This window comes from Cervus canadensis, chromosome 21, assembly GCF_019320065.1.
Source record: "Cervus canadensis isolate Bull #8, Minnesota chromosome 21, ASM1932006v1, whole genome shotgun sequence".
Lineage (NCBI taxonomy): Eukaryota > Metazoa > Chordata > Mammalia > Artiodactyla > Cervidae > Cervus > Cervus canadensis.
In genome coordinates this window covers 6,643,032-6,664,499 of record NC_057406.1, presented here as the reverse complement: position 1 = coordinate 6,664,499, position 21,468 = coordinate 6,643,032, and the positions used below count along the sequence as shown (strand labels likewise).

The window sequence follows — 21,468 nt, the reverse complement described above, 5'->3', positions numbered from 1 at the left end:
GCTATAAACAATAGCTATATCCAAAGAGTAGGATTATACACCTATGTACTGTTTCAATTTTATACCAAGAGCATGCACTAATTTTATAATAAAAGGATGCATTTCAAGAAAAAAAAAGTTCTAAAAGTTGTTTCAACTAAAACACTATGCTAACATTCTTGACATTTTTCTTTAACATATATAATTATTTCCATGTACAACTATTTCAACAAAAGTAACTATTCTCATATGACTATTTTAACTCTAGAACAAAAATACTGTTAAGAGTATTTTTTTTCAAATTTTTATTTTAGCAGATTCTAATCTTATTCTTAAAATACTATAAAGTGTATCTCAATAAAATGTTAATAAGCTGAATCAAGTCAACAAGAGAAACAATGTATTGGCTTACAGAACCAGGTCTTTACTCATCTCTAGATGGAAAGACAGAATTTCCCATTTTCCTGTTTCCAAATGATTTAATTTAGAATGAACTAAAGCAGAGAGAAAACATTAGTCTCTCCTCCTCAGAACCGGTATCACCTATTAATTTGCTAATGAAATCAGATACACGACTTCTACACAGTCAATGTTGTGACTTTACATTAGCGGAGACACCCCTTGAGCTGTATTATCACAGGCTTCCGAGAAGAGATTTCCTGATGAATTACTCACTGAGGAAGATTCTTGAGCAGATACAGAAGGACTGGTATCAAATATTAAGAATATGGCAAAAAAAAAAAAAGGGAAGTACAGATAATGTTTGGTCTGTTGAGAAAAGATTCAATAAACATATAATCAACTACTATAATTAGAAGTCAATTTCAATTCTCTTTAACATTTTCAAGGTTTACATCTTAAACATAAGCAAAAAGCATCAACAAAAGAAATCTTTTCTATATAAAAAGATTTCTGATGAAATCTTAAAACCTCTTCATTTTGAAAACAAGCTGCTGATTTCTTTTTAAATCCAGAGAACAGTAGACTGTGCTGGCATCCTTTGAAAGCTGAGCAAGATAAGTTCAAGCAAGTAATAAATGCATGGAACTCATTAATTCAGAAAGGGATCATGAACAGTGAGCCAAAGGGGAAAAAGAAACTGAAGCTCCTATGGCACATTCCTTTGAAAGCTGGCAAGAAAACTCTACTTCTTTTATTAATTCATACAAAAACTATTTGCTGAGCACTACCAACTTGCCAAGCACTATTCTAGATGCCAGGGATATGATGGGGAACAGAAAGTCCCTGCCCTCACACAGATGATGTTCTAACAAGCAGGCCCCAAAATGGCACTTCTGGACCCCACTCTATTTTTTTCTAAATTCAAACCCAAACTCTTCCCTTCAAAGGTATCACAGGGCAGGGAGTTATGTGGTTTGTCCACCCCAGCCACTAGCAGTCCCTCTGACCTTATCTGCTGCTTTCTGTGTCAGAGGAGAGGAACAGCAGGCCGTCACTCCAACATACCCGAAGAGCTGACTCGTTGGAAAAGACCCTGATGCTGGGAGGGACTGGGGGCGCAAGGAGAAGGGGACGACAGAGGATGAGATGGCTGGATAGCATCACCGACTTGATGGACATGGGTCTGAGTAAACTCCAGGAGTTGGTGATGGACAGGGAGGCCTGGCGTGTTGCGATTCATGGGGTCGCAAAGAGTTGGACACGACTGAGCAACTGAACTGAAGACCCTCATCAACTCATTGCTGAGAATACTTTATCAGGCTAAATTAACTCATTTCTTTGGCTGATATTGTCTCCGAATTTTCCCTCCATTCTTCAACTATTTTAGTTACTCTTAGAGATGCTTTGCAAGTTTTTTTCAACAACAAATTCAAATTTAACATTACTTTAATACGTACTATGTGAAGGGGACATAGAGAAATAAAGATTAACAAAGTACGGTGACCATCTAGGAATCCAATCTTGTGGTGAAACAGACACACTCCATATTAACTGTAACACATGGACAGACACAGGAGAAAGGGAGGACAGTCCAGGGAGAGGCTCAGAGGCGTTCACTCTCCACGCACTGACGGGCAGCGCGCCAGCTGCGGGGGCTCCAAAACAAAACACAACACAGCCCTGACCACAGGGCCTTAGAGCCTCGCGCAGGAGTATTTGAAAACAGTTTGCAGTTTTTCCAGCAAAAATCTTACAGGTACCCAAGATAAGAAGAGAGAGATGATGAGAGCTGCTCGAGCTGTGGAGCTCACAAGATGATACACTTCTTCCACTACAGCCAGGCCACTTGGGGTACCCAGGTCCAAGGGGATAAGAATATCCCCCACCTTACCTGTGTTGGTACAACACTGAGAACCCTGCCACCCACCTAACACAGGGAGTGCATGGAAGCAGTGGTTAGGTCAAGTCTGAGAGCTCTGGGGTAATTTACAAGCCACTGGTCTAATAAATGGGAACAGCAGAAGCACACGGGGACACAGGCAGGAAAAGCTGAGTCTAAATCACTGGAATCCAAAACTGGTCAAGGTCCGACCAGTTTCTCTAAAATCCCAAGAGGCAGCAAGCTCATCTTAACTACTTTCTACTTTACCCCTGCAGACCTTGTTTCCTCAGCCAGCTCTATCTGCCTGCCACAGCAGTCTCTTGAAAGCTTTCCTTGTTCAAGCTTCCTGCTCTCCACTTCGCTCTTGTCCCCCAGCAGAGAGCTTCACAGAGCTCACCGGAAAGCACTCTTGCCCACTGCCCCCAGGCCCACATGTATCCCACCCACACAACTTGCTTTCCCCCAGAAGAGGGCATTCCTACAATTCAAAGCCAATCACCTGGATCACACAGGGCCCTGAGATCTCCTGGAAGGTCCTCAACCCAGTGCTCTTCCGCATCTTCAACTCAGCCCTGTGCTGGCTCCTTCCCACCTCCATTTACACACGCTTAAGTTTTTCTTATGTCTAAAAAAACTCTTCACTTAACCCCAGGTTCTCCCTATAACTACTTTTTACTTTCCTCAGTGGCCAAATTTTACAAAGGCTCGACTCCAAACTTACTGTCTCCACTTCTTCACCCCACTTTCTCATCAATACACAACCACCTGGCTTCAGTCATCCCCTATCCTTTCAAATGACATGTTTCAGCAAGCTTAGCTACTGCCTCTGACTTGAGGCTTTCTTCATGTCAGGCTGTCTGGGTTTTCCTTCTCACCTGCTGGTTGCATCCTCTCCGCTCTTCTTTAAACGCTGCCCTGCTGCCTTAAATGTTCACATTCCTCAGAGTTCTGTCCTGACCCTTTGAGCCCTTGTCATTATTAGCAGCAACAATATAACTGGGGCACAAAGTTGGGCGGGCAGGGCGGATGGGAGTGTCAACTACGAGACCCGCGAGGGGCTGAGTCCTGTGAAGTCCCCATTACTGGTGGCAGACGCCCATCACTCAGGCAGGAAAGAGGAAGGAACACTTTCCTACATACAGACACTCCCTGTTCACCCTGACAGCAACCTCATCTATTCCCAGGCTGGAAAAGACATGCTCACCTCCACGTCTTACCCTATAGCCCAGTCCCTTCCCCTAATGTCCATTTTGTGCCTCTAACACCTAATGCCGTCCTTATAAGCATTTTGAATTTAAGTTCAAAATTAAATTTATCACTTCCTACCACACCCCAATCTTCTCATTCTCCACTGTTTTCTATTTCAGTGAATGGCGCCACCAGCACCTGGTTTCCGAGCTAGAAGTCTGGACTCTCCTTGGTTCCTCCTTTTCCCTCACAAATCTACTTCCTAGTTGGCCTGTTCTCATCCCATCATCACCAGCATCATTACCTTCACTTAGTCAATACACAGGGCCTTGTTGTTTATTTAGTCACTAAGTTGTGTTCACTCTCTCCTCTTGCTCTCAATCCTCCCCAGCATCGGGGCCTCCTATGTGCCAGATCAACCCACTTTAGCACTCTTGCCTGGGAAACCCCATGGACAGAGGAGTCTGGCGAGCTACAGTCCACGAAGTCACAAGAGTCAGACACGCCTTAGCAACCAAACAACAACTGTTATGTGCCAAAACCTTCCCTTGTAGCTCAGTCGGTAAAGAATCTGCCTGTGATGCAGGAGACCCGGGTTCGATTCCTGGGTAAGGAAGATTCCCTAGAGAAGGAAATGGCAACCCACTCCAGTATTCTTGCCTGGAGAATCCCATGGACAGAGGAGCCTGGCAGGCTACAGTCCATGGGGTCACAAAGAGTCGGATATGACTGAGTGACTAAACCACCACCACCACCTTTATGGGCCAAACACTGCTGCTGACATTGATGTACAACGGTGAACAAGCCAACCTCAATCCTAGAGGAAGGCACGGGCAAACAAATAAAAGGATGAGATAATTTCAGGTGGTGATAAAAGTTATAAATAAAATAAAGCAGGCTGATGTGAAGAAGCACTACTTCAGACCATAAGGGCTAGAGAAAACGCAGAGAGAAAGAAATATTTAAACGGAACCTGGGGACTTCCCTGGTGGTTCGCTGGCTAAGACTCCTGATGCAGGGGGTATAGGTTAGATCCCTGCTTGGGGACCTAAGATCTTGCATGTGGCTTGGTGTGGCCAAAAAAGAAAAGATAAACTGAACCTGAATGGCAAACAGAAACAAGTCTCACACAGATTTGGGAAGCAGGATGTCCCATGCAGAGGCAATGTTGAGTGAACAGCTCCTAAGGTAGAAATGAGCCTGAGGTGTTCAAGAAACAGAGGGAAGGTCAAAGAGACTGGAACTGAAGGGAGCAAGGAGGAGGCCAGGTCAGATGGGCTCAGAGACCCTTGTCGGTCACCATGAAATCAATGGAAAGCTACTGAAGGGCTGTAGGAAGCTACTGAAGGGCTGCAGGAAGACAACTGACAAAACCCAACGTGAACTTTTAAAGATCATTTTAGCTGAAAAGCAGAAGATATTATTTGAGAGGGCCAAAAATATTGGGGGCTGAAAATCCAGTCAGGAAACTAGTAGTAGAGTAGCCTGGATAAGAGGAGATGGTGCTTGAGATGGGGAGGGGGGAACAGATTCAGAATGTGTCTTGGACATAAAATGAACAGAATTTGCTGGGAGACTAAATATTGAGAGTGAAAGGGAAAAAGAAATCTAGGACAACTCTTCAGTTGTTTTTAGGTATAATATACATACAGCAAAATTACATATAGGGTTATCACTCAGTAAGATGTGATGAACGCCTATCCAAGGTGCTGAACACTTCCATCACTCTAGAAAGTTCTCTCATGTCCCCTTCCAGTGAACCCCCTGCTACAAAGAGGTAACCACTGATGCAATGTCTGGTATCACAGACTTTTGCCTATTTTAGAATCTCTTATAAATGTGATCATCCATTGTGTACTTTTTTGTGTCTGTGTGAAATTCTTCCCTGTTACATGTATCAGCAGTTTCTTTTTGTTGCTGAGTGGTCTTCCACTGTATGAATATCCATTCCGTTTATCCATTATCCCAATGATGGACAACTGGACTGTTTCCAGTTTTCAGCTATCATGAATAAAACTCCTATGAATATTCTCGTACAAGGCTTATTTGTGGCCACAGGTTTTCATTTCTCTTGGGTAAATACCTACAAATGGAACTGCTGGGTCACAGGGCAGACATGTTTAACCTTTTAAGAACCTTTCAAAACAGTTTTCCAATGGCGTGGCATCATCAGCAGTATAGGGAGTTCTGGCTGCCTGAGTCCTAAGTGTTTCGCTTGAATAACTCCACCTGCAACACAACCAAACTCACATTCTTTTAGCTCTTCAAACATTTTTCACTTTTTTAGACTTTATGAAGCTTCAATGAAGCTCTGAAACTGGCCATGTGATAGAAGAGCCAACTCACTGGAAAAGACCCTGATGCTAGGATAGATTGAAGGCAAAAAGGGAAGGGGGCAGTAGAGGATGCGATGGTTGGATGACATCACCGACTCAACAGACAGGACTCTGAGCAAACTCCAGGATATAGTAGGGGACAGGGAAGCCTGGCGTGCTACAGTCCATGGGGTCGCAAAGAGTCAGACACGACTGAGCGACTGAACAACAGACGCACTCCAAGGACACTTTTCCTCCTTACCCTATCACCTTTACTGCTATGCATTTTCATTCCACAAATATCCTGAAGGATGAGAAAAGGCTGGGTTGGCCAGTGTTCTGAGCAGAGGACATAGCATATAAAGAAGTCCCTGAGATGAGAAAGAGTTTGGGGCCTTCTGGGACATAGAGAAAGTCAATGTTGCTGAAAGATGGCAAGCAAAACCAGGAGACAGGCAACCGGGGAGGTGGGCAAGGGCCGGGGTATTCAGAGCCTTGTGAGAAATGGGAAGTCTGGATTTTCTATTTAGTGCTATGAGAAACCGCTGAATGATTTAAAGTGGAGCAAAGACAGGTGACTGTGGCCGCTCTGGGCAAAGTGGAATAAAGTCAGATGGGCAAAAGTCAGGGGGACATGTTAAGAGGCAATCACAATGTTCCAGGTAAGAGATGATGGTGGCTCAGAGATTGTGGCAGCAGAGTGGACAGATTCAAATCATATTACAGCAACTGCACTGACAGTAATGTGATAGATTAGATGTGGAGGGTGGTGAGAGAAAAGGAGGAATGGGATTTGAGAAAGTGGTTAGATGTTAAAATCACTTATGGAGAAGGGAACAAATGGAGGAGAGTTTAAGGAGTATGTGTTAGTTTTGGACTTACAAAGCTCAACCTACTGATGAGCTATCCAAATTGCAGCATCAAGCAGGAGGAGTTAAGAGGAGCTAGGAGAGTCTGGCTAAAGATATTAACATGATGGTCATCAACTTATGGGCAATCATCAAAACCTAGTGGTATATGAGAGCACCTGGAGAGTGAGTGCAATGAACCAAGAGGGTCCAGAGAATGCCAACCGATAAGCAAAAGCGGAGGAACGAGCCACAGAGTTGGGAAGAGACTGTTGAGAGAACAACAAGCGTCAGGACAAAAAAGCCAATGGCCCTCCTTTGAGAAGTCTCGTATGACCATTTGAGTGAGAATAATATGTCTTGGTTCAGCTCCATGTATTTCCCCATTAGAGCACTTCCAATAGCCCTGTTTTAACTGCCCTTCTCTACTGAGCAGATGGCTTCCCAGGTGGCTCAGTGGTAAAGAATCTGGCTGCCAATGCAGGAGACTCGGGTTTGATCCCTGGGTCGGGAAGATCCTCTGGGGTAGGAAACGGCTACCCACTCACTCCAGCATTCTTGCAGGGGAAAGTCCATGGACAGAGGTGGGCTACAGTCCATGGGGTTGCAAAGAGTCTGACACAACTGAGCATGGGCACTGAGCAGACCTATGAGGATCTAAAACCAACAGGATTGGCAGGAATCAGTCAGTCAGTCAGTCAGTTCAGTCACTCAGTCGTGTCCAACTCTTTGCAACCCCATGGACTGCAGCACGCCAGGCTTCCCTCTCCATCACCAACTCCTGGAGCTTCCTCAAACTCATGTCCATTGGGTCGGTGATGCCATCCAACCATCTCATCCTCTGTTGTCCCCTTCTCCTCCTGCCTTCAATCTTTCCCAGCATCAGGGTCTTTTCCAATGAGTCAGTTCTTTGAATCAGGTGGCCAAAGTACTGGAGTTTCAGTTTCAGCATCAGTCCTTCCAATGAATATTCAGGGTTGATCTCCTTTAAGATGGACTGGTTAGATCCTCTTGCACTCCAAGGGACTCTTAAGAATCTTTTCTAACACCAGAGTTCAAAAGCATCAATTCTTTGGTACTCAACTTTCTTTAAAGTTCAGCTATAGTCCAAAGTAATGTCTCTGCTTTCTAATACGCTGTCTAGGTTGGTCATAGCTTTTCTTCCAAGAAACAAGCGTCTTTTAATTTTATGGCTGCAGTCACCATCTGCAGTGATCTTGGAGCCCCCAAAAATAAAGTCTGTCACTGTTTCCATTGTTTCCTCATCTATTTGCCATGAAATGATGGGACCGGATACCATGATTTTAGTTTTCTGAATGTTGAGTTTTAAGCCAACTTTTTCAACTCTCCTCTTTCACTTTCATCAAGAGGCTCTTTAGTTCTTCGCTTTCTGCCATAAGGGTGGTGTCATCTGCATATCTGAGGTTATTGATGTTTCTCCCGGCAAGACTGATTCCAGCTTGGGCTTCATCCAGCCCAGCATTTCTCATGATGTACTCTGCATATAAGTTAAATAAGCAGGGTGACAGTATACAGTCTTGACGTACTCCTTTCCCGATTTGGAACCAGTCTGTTGTTCCATGTCCAGTTCTAACTGTTGCTTCTTGACCTGCATACAGATTTTTCAGGAGGCTGGTCAGGTGGTCTAGAATGAGCTGTGCTCTAAAGGAAATCAATTCTGAATATTCATTGGAAGGACTGATGCTGAAGTTGAAGCTCCAATACTTTGGCCACCTGATGTAAAGAGCCAACTCACTAGAAAAGACCCTGATGCTGAGAAAGACTGAAGGAAGGAGGAGTAGGGGATGACAGAGGATGAGACGGTTATCACCGACTCAATGGACATGAGTTAGCGAGCTCCGGGAGATGGTGAAGGACAGGGAAGCCTGGTGTGTGGTGCAGTCCATGGGGTCGGTTGGACATGACTGAGGGACTGAACAACAAGCTCCGCTCCAGTTAGTGTCCTGGCACACAGCACAGAGTGGAATGCTTCAGTGGGCAACTACCATTCACCTACAGGTGATACCATTCACCTATAGGTGGTGCACTCCACTATATACTTTTCCTATTTTAGTTCCTTTTCCCATTGGCCCTGAGGAAGATGTATCTCCATTTTACAGACAAGGAAACTGTGGCTCAAACAAAATGCCTAAGCTCACTCATGCTAATAAGTGATGGAGCCAGACTGAGGCCACATGTTCTCCTTCACACTCTTCTGCCTCCATAAACTGCCCATCACATAGAATTTCTACAGCAAGAATACCCTTGCACATTACTGCGAAAGGGATACAAAACCTGCCCCCAGGTAACTGACCCACCTGAGCACTAAGTCCTGCAAACATCTAGGGATGCAGTCCTGCTCAAGAACCCCTGCTCTGATCAGGCACCGTCGATGATCTCCAGGCTCCCAAAGGAACGGTTTAGCCTAGGGTGCTTCCAAATGTAAAAGTGAAATCTTCCCTGAAACTGAGGTCGAGAGGTGAAAACCTTAGGACTGCCAGGGCCTTACCTCTTTTGAGTTCTAGAACTCATTTTTAGCCACGTACCAGAAATTTCTCCCTACATCTAAAGGGCCTAGCGTGAACTTCACAACTAATGCTAAATGTGGCAGAACTTCTCCATGTCATCCATTCTGGATCAAGATAAAACCAGGGTGAGATTATGTCTTTGGTGGGCCCAAAGAAACCAACACTATATATACATATCTGTGTGAAAAAAAAAAAGAGCAGTACAATTCTCTTTGTCCATACCCTGCTTTTGAGGTTGATGTGTGTCTTCTCCCTGACTTCTTAAGACTGGAACTACACAGGCTTTTCCCTACATGAGTACATTAGCAACCCAAGGCGACCTTTCTTTTTCTACTCAGGAGCGAATGTTAACGACCAACCCTCTGGTCAGAGCAGGGGCTACAGTGGAAAGAATACCAGCCTTGCTGGCAAAGAACAGGGTCCTCGCCTTGACTGTCAGTGTAAAGCTACATTAACTATGGGCAGGTCACCACCTCCCTGGCCCCTTCCCTGAGTAGTAAAGAGGTTGTAAAGTGCTAGACGAGACGATTTCTTTCAGCTCTCTAGATAACTACCAGAGAGCACAGAAAGGGTGGGTGAAGGTATCTGGATGCCACTGGCTGGCCGGCAAAACTGTGGAGGACAGACCCTCCCGGCTGTGGATAACAAAGCCTCTCTGACTGCACTGTCTCCTCTCCTGCCGAAGTCCCCACTCTCAGATACCCCTGCTTCCTCCACCCCACTACCCCACCCAAGGTCACTTGGGATCTTCTCTTTGAAGCAATATCTAGCAGAGTGCCCTGCATACAGATATCACTAATTTTTGCTAGCTTCAGTTGAAGTTTTAACCAAGTACAATGATTGTTAACACCCCAATCCAACTTCTTAACAGCGAAACAGACATAATTAAATGATGTTTCTAATAATGCCTAGCAGTCATCAATATAACAACACATCTCTGTGGTTTTGCTTTTTTCTTTTGCGGGGTTGGGGGGGGACTGTGCATGGCTTGCAAGATCTTCGTTTGAACCCACACCCCCTGTAGTCAAAGAGCAGAGCCCTAGCCACTGGACCACCAGGGGAATTCCCTCCACATTTCTGGGTTTTATCAGAACAATGTTAATAAAGCACACACATTTCTCTTTCCTACCCTTTATAAAGTATCACTAATAATCCCTCTTAAGTTCTCTTGAGCCAGGTCCCCATTCACAAAGCAGAGGGAAGACTTCAGCCAACCCACGTCTATTCTTTGGATTAACTTCTCAAGATGCTCAGGACTAAAGCAAATCATTCACTTTGTTTAATGCCACTTTCATCCATCCCACAGATCCAGTCTGACTGCCCTACTGGCAGAAAATTCTCCAGAAGCGGGGACATCTTTATGATCACTCTGAGCAGCTTCCCTTGAGTCACTATCACATTGTCTTTTTATTCTCTTCATCACTATGTTCACTGCCAGACACATTTACTTACTGTCAACAGTCCGTCTCCAGAGTAGGCTCCTTCTCTATCCTGCCCACCACTGTACCTCCCATGTTTCAGAACAGTGCTTACAAATGCTTGTCAATGAAAATTAGAACATAGAGAACCTTAAACCATGTTTAGGGATGTGTTGTTCAAACACACAGAAAACACTCTTCCAATCAGGCGGATATTCAACTGTTGCAATAACTTCCACCCTTTCCCACAGAACAGCTTACATATGCAGACTGCAGTAAGGATATCTTCCCCTGTAGCTAATGCTTTCTCTTTCTTAACATTCCCACAATGAAGCATCAGATAACAAGCCACAGATACACCAGTAAGTCACTTTACGGTTCACCTTCCTGCTGGGCCATGCACATTACCTACAAAGTAAATACAGCTCTAATGCAGAAAGTACTGATCGTGTTTGTCGCCATGAGAATCTTTCCACCCATACTGCATGTACCGTAGGTATTAAGACGACCTTCAAACCTAATAATAAAAAAAAAACCTATTCAGTCTAAATGCAATGTGACCAAATTATGCTCTATGAAAGGCTTGATTTCATTATATTTCAAATGTATGACTTATGTGTACAGTTTTGCTCCAATATAAATAGCATTATGCTGTTTTCCTTTATTTTGTTACTTTTACCTCCACAAAAAGGAAATGAAGGCACACAGTCAGAAGCCCCAGATAGAGCTAACGATATCACCAAGGTGTCTTGCACACAAGCCCCTAGGGGGAAGACAGCTGAAGGCATACTAGGGAAGAGCTGTCTTTTATAAATGTACCTTTTGAATCCCATCTGGCCAAAATGAGAGCAGGTACCAGATAATGGTTCCTGTACATTGTAAACAGACAGGAAGGGAGACAGCCTCTTATATATTGTGTCACTCTTTGAGCTGACAGAAGTTTTCAGTTCAAGCCAGAATGGCAGAATTGGGTATGAAAGAGAAACTTTTTCGATTAAATCTCAGGTGCACTGGCAAAACCGGCCAGTTCTGAGGAAAGTGAGATTTTAGAAAACTCTCGGCATCACTAAATCAGAAGGCACAGCCTTCCTGAGGCCAGGTTTCAAATTCATTATAACTTTTAAATTAAAAAAAAAAAAAGGAAAAGATGAAGAAGGGAAGCACAGCAGGCAATTTGGATTCCAAAGCCAATCTACCACTAGCTGATTTGTTACTTGAGCTGGCAGTGAGCTATAACGGACCTAACAGAGGCTTTGGAGTCAGGGGGAGGACAGTCACAACCAATCAGCTCCTTGACCTCTCAGGAAAAGAAGAGGTGATATATCTCAGGTCTGCTGGGTGGATTTTGTTAGATAAGTTAAAACGCCTTGGACAGAACATACTGGGGTATTTCTGGTTTTGTTTTTTAAAACAAATGCTAGCATCCTTTCCTCTCCTTAGAAAGACCAGGTTGAACTTAGAAGTCCAACTCTAATTTCTTGATCTACATCCCACTACACTTTATGAAGGTTAAAAAAAAAGGTTACAGAACCTAAAATCCTTATCTCCTGACATCTTACTGCCTTGGCAACCTTCTCTCACAAACGTACACACAAATAAACGCTTCCTCTGTAAGAGTTTTATAACTTTTTCCTCATAAGTTACAACAAAAATGTAAATTTACGTGAGTAGGATAACTGTTTACAATTTAAGTAACTGTAAGGTTTTTAAAAGCCCACACAAAGCAAGGTCATAATTCAAATACCAACATAAATAGTTTGTTTTGGAAAACCCCAAATAATCAACCTGCACAGCCATATAAAAGCGTCTACCTATGTGACAGGCCTGATGTCAACACACAAGGAAAAGTCTATCAATCCATCTCCAAGGTGGGCATTATGGGCCTACCTCCCAAAGCTGTGACCCTTTTTGAAATGTGTGCACAAAAAGAATTAAAAAGTGGTCTAAGAAAGACATGTCACACATTAGGTACATGTCCTTCAAGAATCCCAATACTAGAAATTTAAGACAAACAAGACCAACCTCTGAGTTTGGTCCAGAAGGCCTAGCCAGTCAAAGGCATGGCCTAAGGCCCTCACACACCATAAAATCAGTGAAATTAATTGGGGTTCTTCAGCATCTGAGAGGAAGCATCCAGCTACCATTAAGGAATAAATTGGGGATGCAAATAATTAGTGCACCCTGAGGTGATAGTTAATTCCACTAGCATGCCACTTCACAGGAGATGTTATAGAATTCCACTTTATTCCTTCTCTGAGAATACTAAAGCTGGAAATTTCAAAAGTTAGCCAAACATCCCTTGAAGGAACTTTAAATAAGGTCCCTTCGAAATATCCTGCATAGAAAGATCTTGGATTTCCTTGAAGCTAACCAACACACAGAATCAAATACACATTATCCGCAATTCCAAGTAGTCAGAAGACGACCAAAAAACCTCTCCCTGATAACTCCTTCTTGCAAAGACAAAAAAAAAATACAAGGCACATTCAGCCCAGGCTAGAATATACTTTCTGAGAAGCACAGAAAAGCATCTGGAATTCGAGGAAAAACTGCACCCTGACCAAGTCTTACACTCTGTCGGAGTAGAAGCTGAAAACTGAAAGGTGAGATAGGCTTTTAAAAGCCAGGTAAGCAACAGTCTGCATCTCCCAGGAAGTCACCTACCACTAAAGCAAAAGCACAAGGGACTACCTAAAAGCCCTGGAACGTTTGAGCCTTTACTGAAGCGGACAAAACTGAAGTATTGGGGAGGCAGGTAACTTGGCCAGGGTTATAGTTCACTTGGTGGCAAAGCTGGAAGGAGATTCCTGGGTCTTCCTGGTCGAACTTCATTCAGGGCAGTTTCCCACTTCAGCCAGCTTCCACTCCCTTTAAGATCCTCAGTGAGGATCTTAACTGAGGATCCTCCCTTAAACTCCTCACCGAAGCTGTTAACAGAAGGGTCCGATTATCATTCAAAGATCTGCCTGTTAGATAACAGCTAGAAAATTCCATCCATTTTACAGAAGTTATCAGAGACATCTAATCTTCGCGAGGTGGGGGGCGGGGGGGCGGTATCCTAATTTTGATCTGTCCCCTAAGGGCAAACGAAGGGGCTGCAGACAGAGCTAGAATCCACAACCACAAATACAGAAAGACAATAATCCCCACCCACAGGCCCAGGAAGGCGGCCGCTCCTCTGCGCCGCCTCCCCACACCCCCCCCTCCCCGCCCCTCAACTCACTAAATTCCACTCCCATCCCGGCGCACGGGAGACATTCCACCTCCATCCTCTGCCAGAGCGGGCTGGGCCGGACCGGCCGCTCTCCTTCCACCACCACTCCCCATCTTCCCCAAAAAGATCAGAAGCCTAAAGCCCCAGGCACCCCCCCCCCACCAAAACGAGCCGTCCGCTCGCACACGGGGGACCACCGGATGCAGCACCCACAGCCCTGCTCACCGCGGCGGGGGAGAAAAACCCCACACAGGAAGGGGGTCCCGCGCTCGGCTCTCCGCCCCCGGGTGGGGGGCCGGGACCTTGCGCCCGGCCAGTTGGTACCTGCCCTCCGCCCCCAACAGGCGAGAAGCAGCCGCGTCCACATGGCTTCAGGTGTTCACATGGCAAGAAGCGGGCCCTTTGCCCTCCCCGCGGCGGGGGCGCGCGACGGCTCCCCAGCTCCGCTCCCGCCCGCGGTAGCCCGGCCGGCCCCTCCCCAAGCCCGGCCCTCCGCCCGCCCGCCCGCCTCGCCCCCAGCAAAGTGGCGAGAGCTGCGGGATATACCCGGGGCTGCCAGGGGGGCACCCCCCACCCCGGGGCGGGCGGCGCTGACCCCGCCGACCCCCCGGACGCCGCCCGCTCACACCCGCCGCCGGTGCACCCGAGGCTGCGACGAGCAGGTACCTTTCTCCGGCACCCTCAGGCCAGGACCGGTGCCCACGCCCGGTCAGACCGAGACCCCCCAACCCCCGCCTCAGCGCCCCGATGATTCCAGGCCGGGCCCTTTCCCCTCAGCGCCCCGAGGCCAAGGCAGGCCGCTCCTCTCTGCACGCCCGGGTCGGGTCGGGCCGGCCCCTCAGCACCCCGAGTCCTGGCCTCGGAATCCGGGGGGCTCGGCGCACTCTCAGGTCGGGCAGGGCAAGGACCTCTGTCTGCCCCCAGCCCCGGAGGCCAAGACACCCGGCCTGCCCGCTCCCCACAAACCCCTCAGCCCCTGACCCCGGCCCCTCCCCCTCAGGCGCGGGCGGCGGTTACCTGCGGGAGCCCCCCGCCCGGTCCCTCGGCCTCAGCCGGGGGCGGGAGGGGAAGGAGCGGCGGCGGCGGACGGCGCTGCGCGGGGTGGGGGTGGGGGAAGCCTCCGCCGCCTCCAGCTCGGGCGCCCGGGGCCGGCGGCGGGGCGGGCCGGGGGGCCGCGGCCCCTCGACGCTCGCTCCGGCCCGCGCGCTCGCGCTCGCGCTCGCTCGCTCGCTCCCCGGTCGGGCGCGCCTCAGGGCGGGCTCCCCCGGCGGAGGCCGCGGCCGCCTCGCAGGGGCCGAAAGCCGCTCGGCTCGGGGTTTTTTCTCTCCATTCTCCCAACACACAGGAAATAACAGAGCGTCAGGTGACGCCGGACGGCCAATCGCCGGGCTCCGAGCAGCGGCGCGCGCGGGCGGGCGGGAGCGGGGCGCGCGGCGGGGGCGGGGCGCGCGGCGGGGGCGGGGCGGCGGGGGGGCGGGGCCGGCGGGCGCGCGCGTGCCCACCCGCGTGCGGCCGCGCCGAGGCCTGCGCGCGCCTAGCCGGAGACCTCCCGGCGCCCCCCGGCCCGCCCCGCCCGCCCGGCGGCCTGAGTCGCGCGGAGGCGGCGGCGGGTCCCCCTCGGCAGCTGCGGGGTGCGGCGCGCGTGTCTCGCCGCTCACCCAGTGCCATCTTGGCCCGCAGATCCCGGCCGTCCTGGGAGTGGCCGCGAGCCAACTTTCTGGGGAGTTTGTGGCCCGGAATCTCTCCTTGAGATTTCTGGAGTTCCCTCGGAGCCACCAAAACCAAAATCGTGCCTCTGGCCCCGTGTGGAGAGACCCCCTGTAACCTGGCTTAGTGGGGCCGGCTCCTGCCCGCCCTAGCGCCCTCCGGGCCCGCAGGCCTACTTCCCTAACCGCCCTCCACCCCTTGGCGCCTCATGTCCTTGGATGAATGACTTGGGCCCTGTTGGGACTCAGTTTCCTCCGCAATAAAAGCAAGGATGAGGAGGCCCACCAACCTCGCCTGTAAAGTAGATGCTCACCAAATGCCAGTTGCCTTTGCCTGAGGCAGCCTTAAAAAAAAAACTGCCACGCCTGGCTGGCTGGACCCAGGGTCCAGAATTAATTTGGAGATGAGGTGGAGGATTTGTGGCGCCAAGGCCTCGGGCAGTTCCCAGCCTTCTTTTGCAAATCTCCTGTACGTTTTATGGAGCAAAGGAATGGTTGACTTTTTTTTTTTTTTAGAAAATCTCAGTTGTAAAACAACCGGAGATGTTTCTGCTGCTTGACCCACTGCCATCACAGTGAGACAACCAGTGAGAGGGTCGGTTGTGTTTGAAGTGTTTGTAATCCCCTCTCTCACTCACCCAGAAACCTGGTCAAATTCTCTCCCCACTCTAGGCCTGTTTCCGGTTGGTACAGTGGGAAGGAGGAGCATGTGGACTAGATGTCCCTAACGTTGACTAAAACTGCTAATTCTAAATTGGGCCCCCATCTGCCCTAGATGTTAAGAGAGTATATGTGGCTTCCTTTCCTAAAGCAACCTGACTTGAAAGTAAACTGGAATTGGAAGAAGTGGGCAGCAGGTGGAAGCTGATAGGAACGGCCTGGGGTGCAGTTTCAGTGTATTTGAGGTCCACAGCTCCCCAGGGACTGGCTCTGCCCTTTCACCTGTCACCCTACCTAGACAGAGACATTAGCTTTGTCTTGCCCTGGGCCACCAGCAGAGGATTCTGGCTGTGGCAACACCTGCTGCCAGCAAAAGGATCCAAAGCAGGGTCTGAGTTGCTGCTGGCACCCCAGGAGGATGTGGCTGGGGAAGGCCTTGATTTCTCCTGGCTTCTGTCCAATCGTACAAAGTGGGGGCTGGCTCCAATGTGGGTCAGAGCTATTCTTGGACCCTTGGTCCCCCAGCACCTCCTGCATGCCAGGTGGGGTGCCGGTCTCTTCCGGGGTAGAGCTTAACAGGCCGCCAAGCCCTGCCCTCTGGCTGTTCCCATTGTTCTGTGAGTTTCATTTTCAAATTCTTTGGCACCAAGACTTAAAAGGCCAGTGCTAGCTTTTGCTTGAGTCAGAGCTACAGAGGGAAAGAGGGAACTCTTAGCACAGACCCATGTTTTCTGGACAAACACAGAAAGATGTGTGAGAGCTTCCATTTGGCGTTGGGAGCTCTCTCAATTTCTTGAGAGAATTTGTGAAGAAAAGGGAAGCCCATTTCCTAAGAGTCTCCTGCCCCCATCCTTCTCTCCTTCCTATTCCTTCTTCCTCAGCCCCTTTGGGTCTCAGACTGGGGGACCAGAACATGAAAGGGATGGCGACAAGCCCTGCAAAGCCTCATTCAGAAGGGAAGGAATGCAGACAGGTAACTGAAGTCCAGGCTTTTGTTTGTTCCTGCCTCCTGTCCTGAGACTGACCCTACAGCCCCCACTTTGGACCCTGCTGGAACAGTGGCTAGCTAACATCCGACCGACCTGGAGACTTCCCCAGTCCTCAGGCCGGGCCAGCCTGGACATTTTCCCCTTAGCAGCCTATCACTTTCCCTTCCAGTACCATCTGGAAAGAGAACATGTGTGGGCATTATGACCAACAGACAGACTTGGGCTGTGTGACCTTGGACTAGTCACTTCACCTCTCTGAACCTTGGTAAAATGGGGATAATGTGACCTCACTCATGAAGTGTTATGGGAATCTAAAGAGATGCATAAAGAATTCAGTACAGTACCAGGCACACATTAGCAATAGCAACAGTTCTATGATGTGGACAGACAAGCAGACTGAGGTTCAGAGAGCTAGTCAGTCACTAGTCAAGACCCCATAGTGGCCAGAGCACAATTAACTGGGGACCTGTTTGATCACATTAGTATCTTCCATTGTTCTCTCACTGTCCCGTCTGTGAGAATCCTGTTTTTCCTACCACACTTGAAGAACAGTAGATTAGTTGAGTTTTTTTTTCTTTTTCTCCCTCTCTCTCGTCTAACCCAGTCCCCTCAAAAAATACTTATTGAATTGAATCAGTGGTTTCAATTCCAGAAGCAAAATTAATCCTTTCCCTCCTCCTCCAGCTCCGAGATGGCTTTTGGAAACCCCGTGTCACTCCCTTTATTACAAACTCCTCTGCCCTCCTCCAGGCGCCTGAGCCACTCCGGGATTACAAATGGAGCCTTCTGCCTCTAGGTCAGTGATTCCGCTACCATCTGTCAGCACGGATTGATTGAGGAGACTGGCCCTGCCCGGCATATCAGTGACTTGTGCGAAGTGAGCTGGGTGCGGCGCCTTCAGCGGCAGGCGGATGTCCTTCCTCTGGCTCCCTGGCGCTCTCTCGAGCACACGTACCGCCCGCCCGCACCTTTATCCTTCAGTGGGCCCCAGCTCTCCTTCCTCTTGGGAGGGGCCTCCTGCTAACTGGAGCACACGAAGAGGGAGGCCTCCAGGAGACGAATTACCAAAAAAAGCCTCCGCTTACCGGAAGTAGGGGACCCCCCTCCCTCCGCCCCCATCCTGCAGAGCCTGTCCCCAGTCAGGCACTTTCCCCACGCAGAGCACAAACAGCAGGGGTGGCCAGAACCTCTGTGGGCACGCCTTCCTTCCACACAGAGCACCTGCGGTGTGCGAGGCTGCGGGCCCTGATGGAGGGAACACAGGACCTCAGAACAGGTCTTTCCCAGGCAAGGGCAGGGCAGGCAGGAAGGCGCAGGGGGTGGGGATGGCTCCAGAGAGATAGCCTGTCGGGGAATCCCAAGACGGAGCCGCGTGCGGACAGCCACGCCGTTCCCAGGAGTGCACACAGCCATGGGAACCGGAGATGGGGGTGCAGAGGTGGGTAGGGGTGGGATCCTACAAGGCCTTGTATCTGGGACACTTGATTTCATGGGGTCTCCCAGTGGCCTCTGACCCAGAGATCTGCCCCTCAACCCTGCCCTCCCCCTCATTCTTCCAGGGCCCAAGCAGTGGCTGCCTCCTCCTCAGCCCTCACTGGTCTCACTGGGCTGTCTGTGCTCGCATCCTTTCTGTCCCACAGGACCGTGAGCACTGGCAGGGCAGACCCCTCTGCTTCCCTCCGGTCTCCAGCATTCAAAGGCAGGGCCAGGCACCATCACCATAACAACGATCCCATTAGAAATGGATCCCCAGCCCAGAAGAATCCAAGCTCACTGGGAATAGGCACTGTGGGTTTGCAGCGACGCGATGAGGTTGGTAGTGTTCCCATCCCCACTTTATAGATGGAACCACTGAGACACAGAGAGCTGGACAGCTTGTCCCAAGTCACACTGCTCAGAAGAGGCCAAGCTGGGATTGGAACCGGGGTCTTTAGAGGTTGCACTCTTAGCCACTAAGTTTCCCAGCAGTCGATAAACATGGGAAAGATGGATGGACACAGACAGTTGGTGGGCCCCAACGTTTGCAGGCAGACGGGAAAAGAGATGGGAGGGGACACAGCAGGGTGGGTGTCAGCCTCTCCCCAAAGTAACAGCGTAAATCCCTGGAGCGTGGTAAGTTTGCAGGCATTGGACCCTCAGACCCACACCTGGAAGACCAAGGCCTGCCCACCAAACGGCAGGAGCCGGGCATCAGCGTACTCAGGACACAGGAGGAGACACAGCCAGGCAACAGGAGGCCCCTCTCACGGGACAGATCACCCTTCAGCCCACTCCCCACTCCTGCCACTTGTGGTCCGAGTCTCCCTGGGAAGTCCCTGGCGTGGTGGCCCAGTACAGGGCGCTGAGCTGGGGGCCTAGCCTGGTTTTACTGACATGTGTCCTTCAGCAAATTATCTGATGGCCCTGAGTCTCATTTCTTCAAATTGTAACAGGTGGGAAGAAGAGCCCAGTGGTCTACCTGCCTCCAGGAAGTCGGGTCCCTTACCTGGCCGACCCGTCTCTCCTCCCCACTCCCAACCTTATGAGGCAGGGATTGCCATCTTCACGGTGCAGAGCAGGAAATGGGATACACAGAGAGGTTAAGAAACTTGCCTGAGGTCACACAGCTGGCAAGCCACAGAGCTAGTCTGAACTCAGCCTTCTGGCCCCGGAGCCGCAGCTGAGTCACTTGCAGCCCGGCAAAGTGTTAAACTGAAGATGAAATGATCTAACAATAGTAGTGACAAAGGCGTGTTCTAAGCGCTTCACCTGCGTTAACTTGCTTAATCCTCACCAAAGCTCCAAGAGGTGGATACTATTATTACCTCATTCCGCAGATAAGGAAACTGAGTCACGAGGCAGAGACGAAATCTGAACCCAGGCGGGTCGGACTGTGGAGCCCCTGCATGGCTTTATCACAGGCGAACAATAGGGAGGTTCCTTTCCATCGGGATTATTTCTGCTTGAAAGCTCAAGACTTTTAGCCCCGTCCCTGTTGGGCTCCACAGGAAGGCAGTGCTGCATGCTGAGGCATGCTGGGAAAAGACTTTGTTCCGTCCTGTTCTGTTGACACGCTCTTCACTTTAAGCCTGAAACCCCAGCTTCCTGCAAAGAATTCAAACCGTGGAGAAAATACGCAGCCATGATAACAGCCACGACTTCCCGCGCCTCCAGTGTTCCCCATGCTTGGGGCTCCATGTGTGTGTGTCCTCATCCTTGACCCTTCACGACACCCAAGTAGCCCCCCGCTTCACAGCTGAAGACACTGAAGCCCAGAATTGCTCATAAGATGCCCCCCCGCAAAGGCACACGGCTGCCAAGTTGCGGCTCCGGGTCATTCTCCAGAATCCCGGTTCTTCGGGACGCATCGGCCGCACCCCCACCATGAGGGGTGCGGAGGTGGCCCCAGTGTGCTGGGCTTTGACGGAGATGCTGCTGTTGCTCCTCTACCACACGGTGTCACAACTCCCGGGCCACGGGGAAGGTACTAGGACACATGTGTGGGAAGTGTGGATGTCAGCGTCCACTCTACTCCACCTCCCTCCCTCCAGGGACTCAGGCGAGGCTGCCCTGCCACCGAGGTGAGAGCCTTCTGGAAGCAGTCCTGCCCTGTGAGGTTCCACATCACTGTCTGTGTCTCCCCAGGAGCTCACAGGATAACTCCAAGGCACATGTGTGATGCCGGGGAAATAGAAAGCAGCCAAGTCAGTGGATTCTCCAACTCCCAGCTGGTCTTCTGGATGGCAGCCTCTCTTCCCGGCCCACCCCTCCCTGCCGCAAACTCGTTACAGTTTCCAGAAGCCAGCTTTGACCCTACTGCCCCAACTCCCTCTGGCTCAAAAGTTGTCGGTGGGTCCCAAGGAGTTTCAGAATTCAAGTAAATTCTCAAAGCCCTCATCTGGCCCCCACCACCTCTCCAGCCTTCTCTCACGTGTCCCATCCTGCTTCTTTGCCAAACCAAATGAGTCGTGTCCCCACCGTGTGTCTGTCTGCTACCCAAAGCAGGAAGCCTTTCCCTCTTTCCTAGACTGAAATCATACCCTCTTTCAAGTCTCTTTCAAGTCTTACGCAAATGCTACCACCTCCACGAGCCCTTACTTTAATACTCAATATAAATTCATTCAACAAACAGTAATTGAGCCCTCACCATACACGAGGTCTTGAGCCCAAGGGTCTCTATTGTCATGGAGCATATAGTCCCCTGGGACCATTAGAGCAAAAATCATCACATAACTAATCATTTGGTAATAGCCACAAAGGAGACACAGAAGATGCAGGTTTGATCCCTAGGTCAGGAAGATCCCCTGGAGGAGGAAATGGCAACCCACTCCAGAATTCTTGCCTGGAGAATCCCATGGAC

General features: G+C 49.5%; 2 protein-coding genes across 3 annotated transcripts in view; one reads left to right on the top strand and one right to left on the bottom strand.

Moving 5' to 3' along the window:
* The window catches only part of TCF20 (transcription factor 20), an 89,601-nt gene extending 74,474 nt beyond the window's left edge, over positions 1–15,127 (bottom strand). Inside the window, exon 1 of one of the 2 annotated variants that reach the window (XM_043439793.1) lies at positions 14,792–15,127. The gene's annotated coding sequence lies outside the window, so the exon portion shown is untranslated. The remainder of the gene's footprint in view (positions 1–14,791) is intronic. The other variant, XM_043439791.1, reaches the window with a different exon arrangement.
* LOC122423110 (proline-rich proteoglycan 2-like) lies at positions 11,021–21,191 on the top strand. The gene is made up of 5 exons (XM_043439894.1): positions 11,021–11,052; positions 13,946–14,436; positions 17,022–17,113; positions 17,926–18,941; positions 19,562–21,191. The coding sequence occupies exons 1-4, from the start codon at positions 11,021–11,023 to the stop codon at positions 18,151–18,153; spliced, it is 843 nt and encodes a 280-aa protein (XP_043295829.1). The 3' UTR covers positions 18,154–18,941; positions 19,562–21,191.
* The last annotated feature ends 277 nt before the right edge of the window (positions 21,192–21,468 follow it).

Coding starts and splice junctions, on each gene's coding strand:
- LOC122423110 (XM_043439894.1), top strand. CDS start 11,021: ATGAGAATCTTTCCACCCATACTGCATGTACC. Junction 11,053..13,945: donor CCACCCATACTGCATGTACC/GTAGGTATTAAG, acceptor CACCAAAACGAG/CCGTCCGCTCGCACACGGGG. Junction 14,437..17,021: donor CCCGAGGCTGCGACGAGCAG/GTACCTTTCTCC, acceptor CTTCTTCCTCAG/CCCCTTTGGGTCTCAGACTG.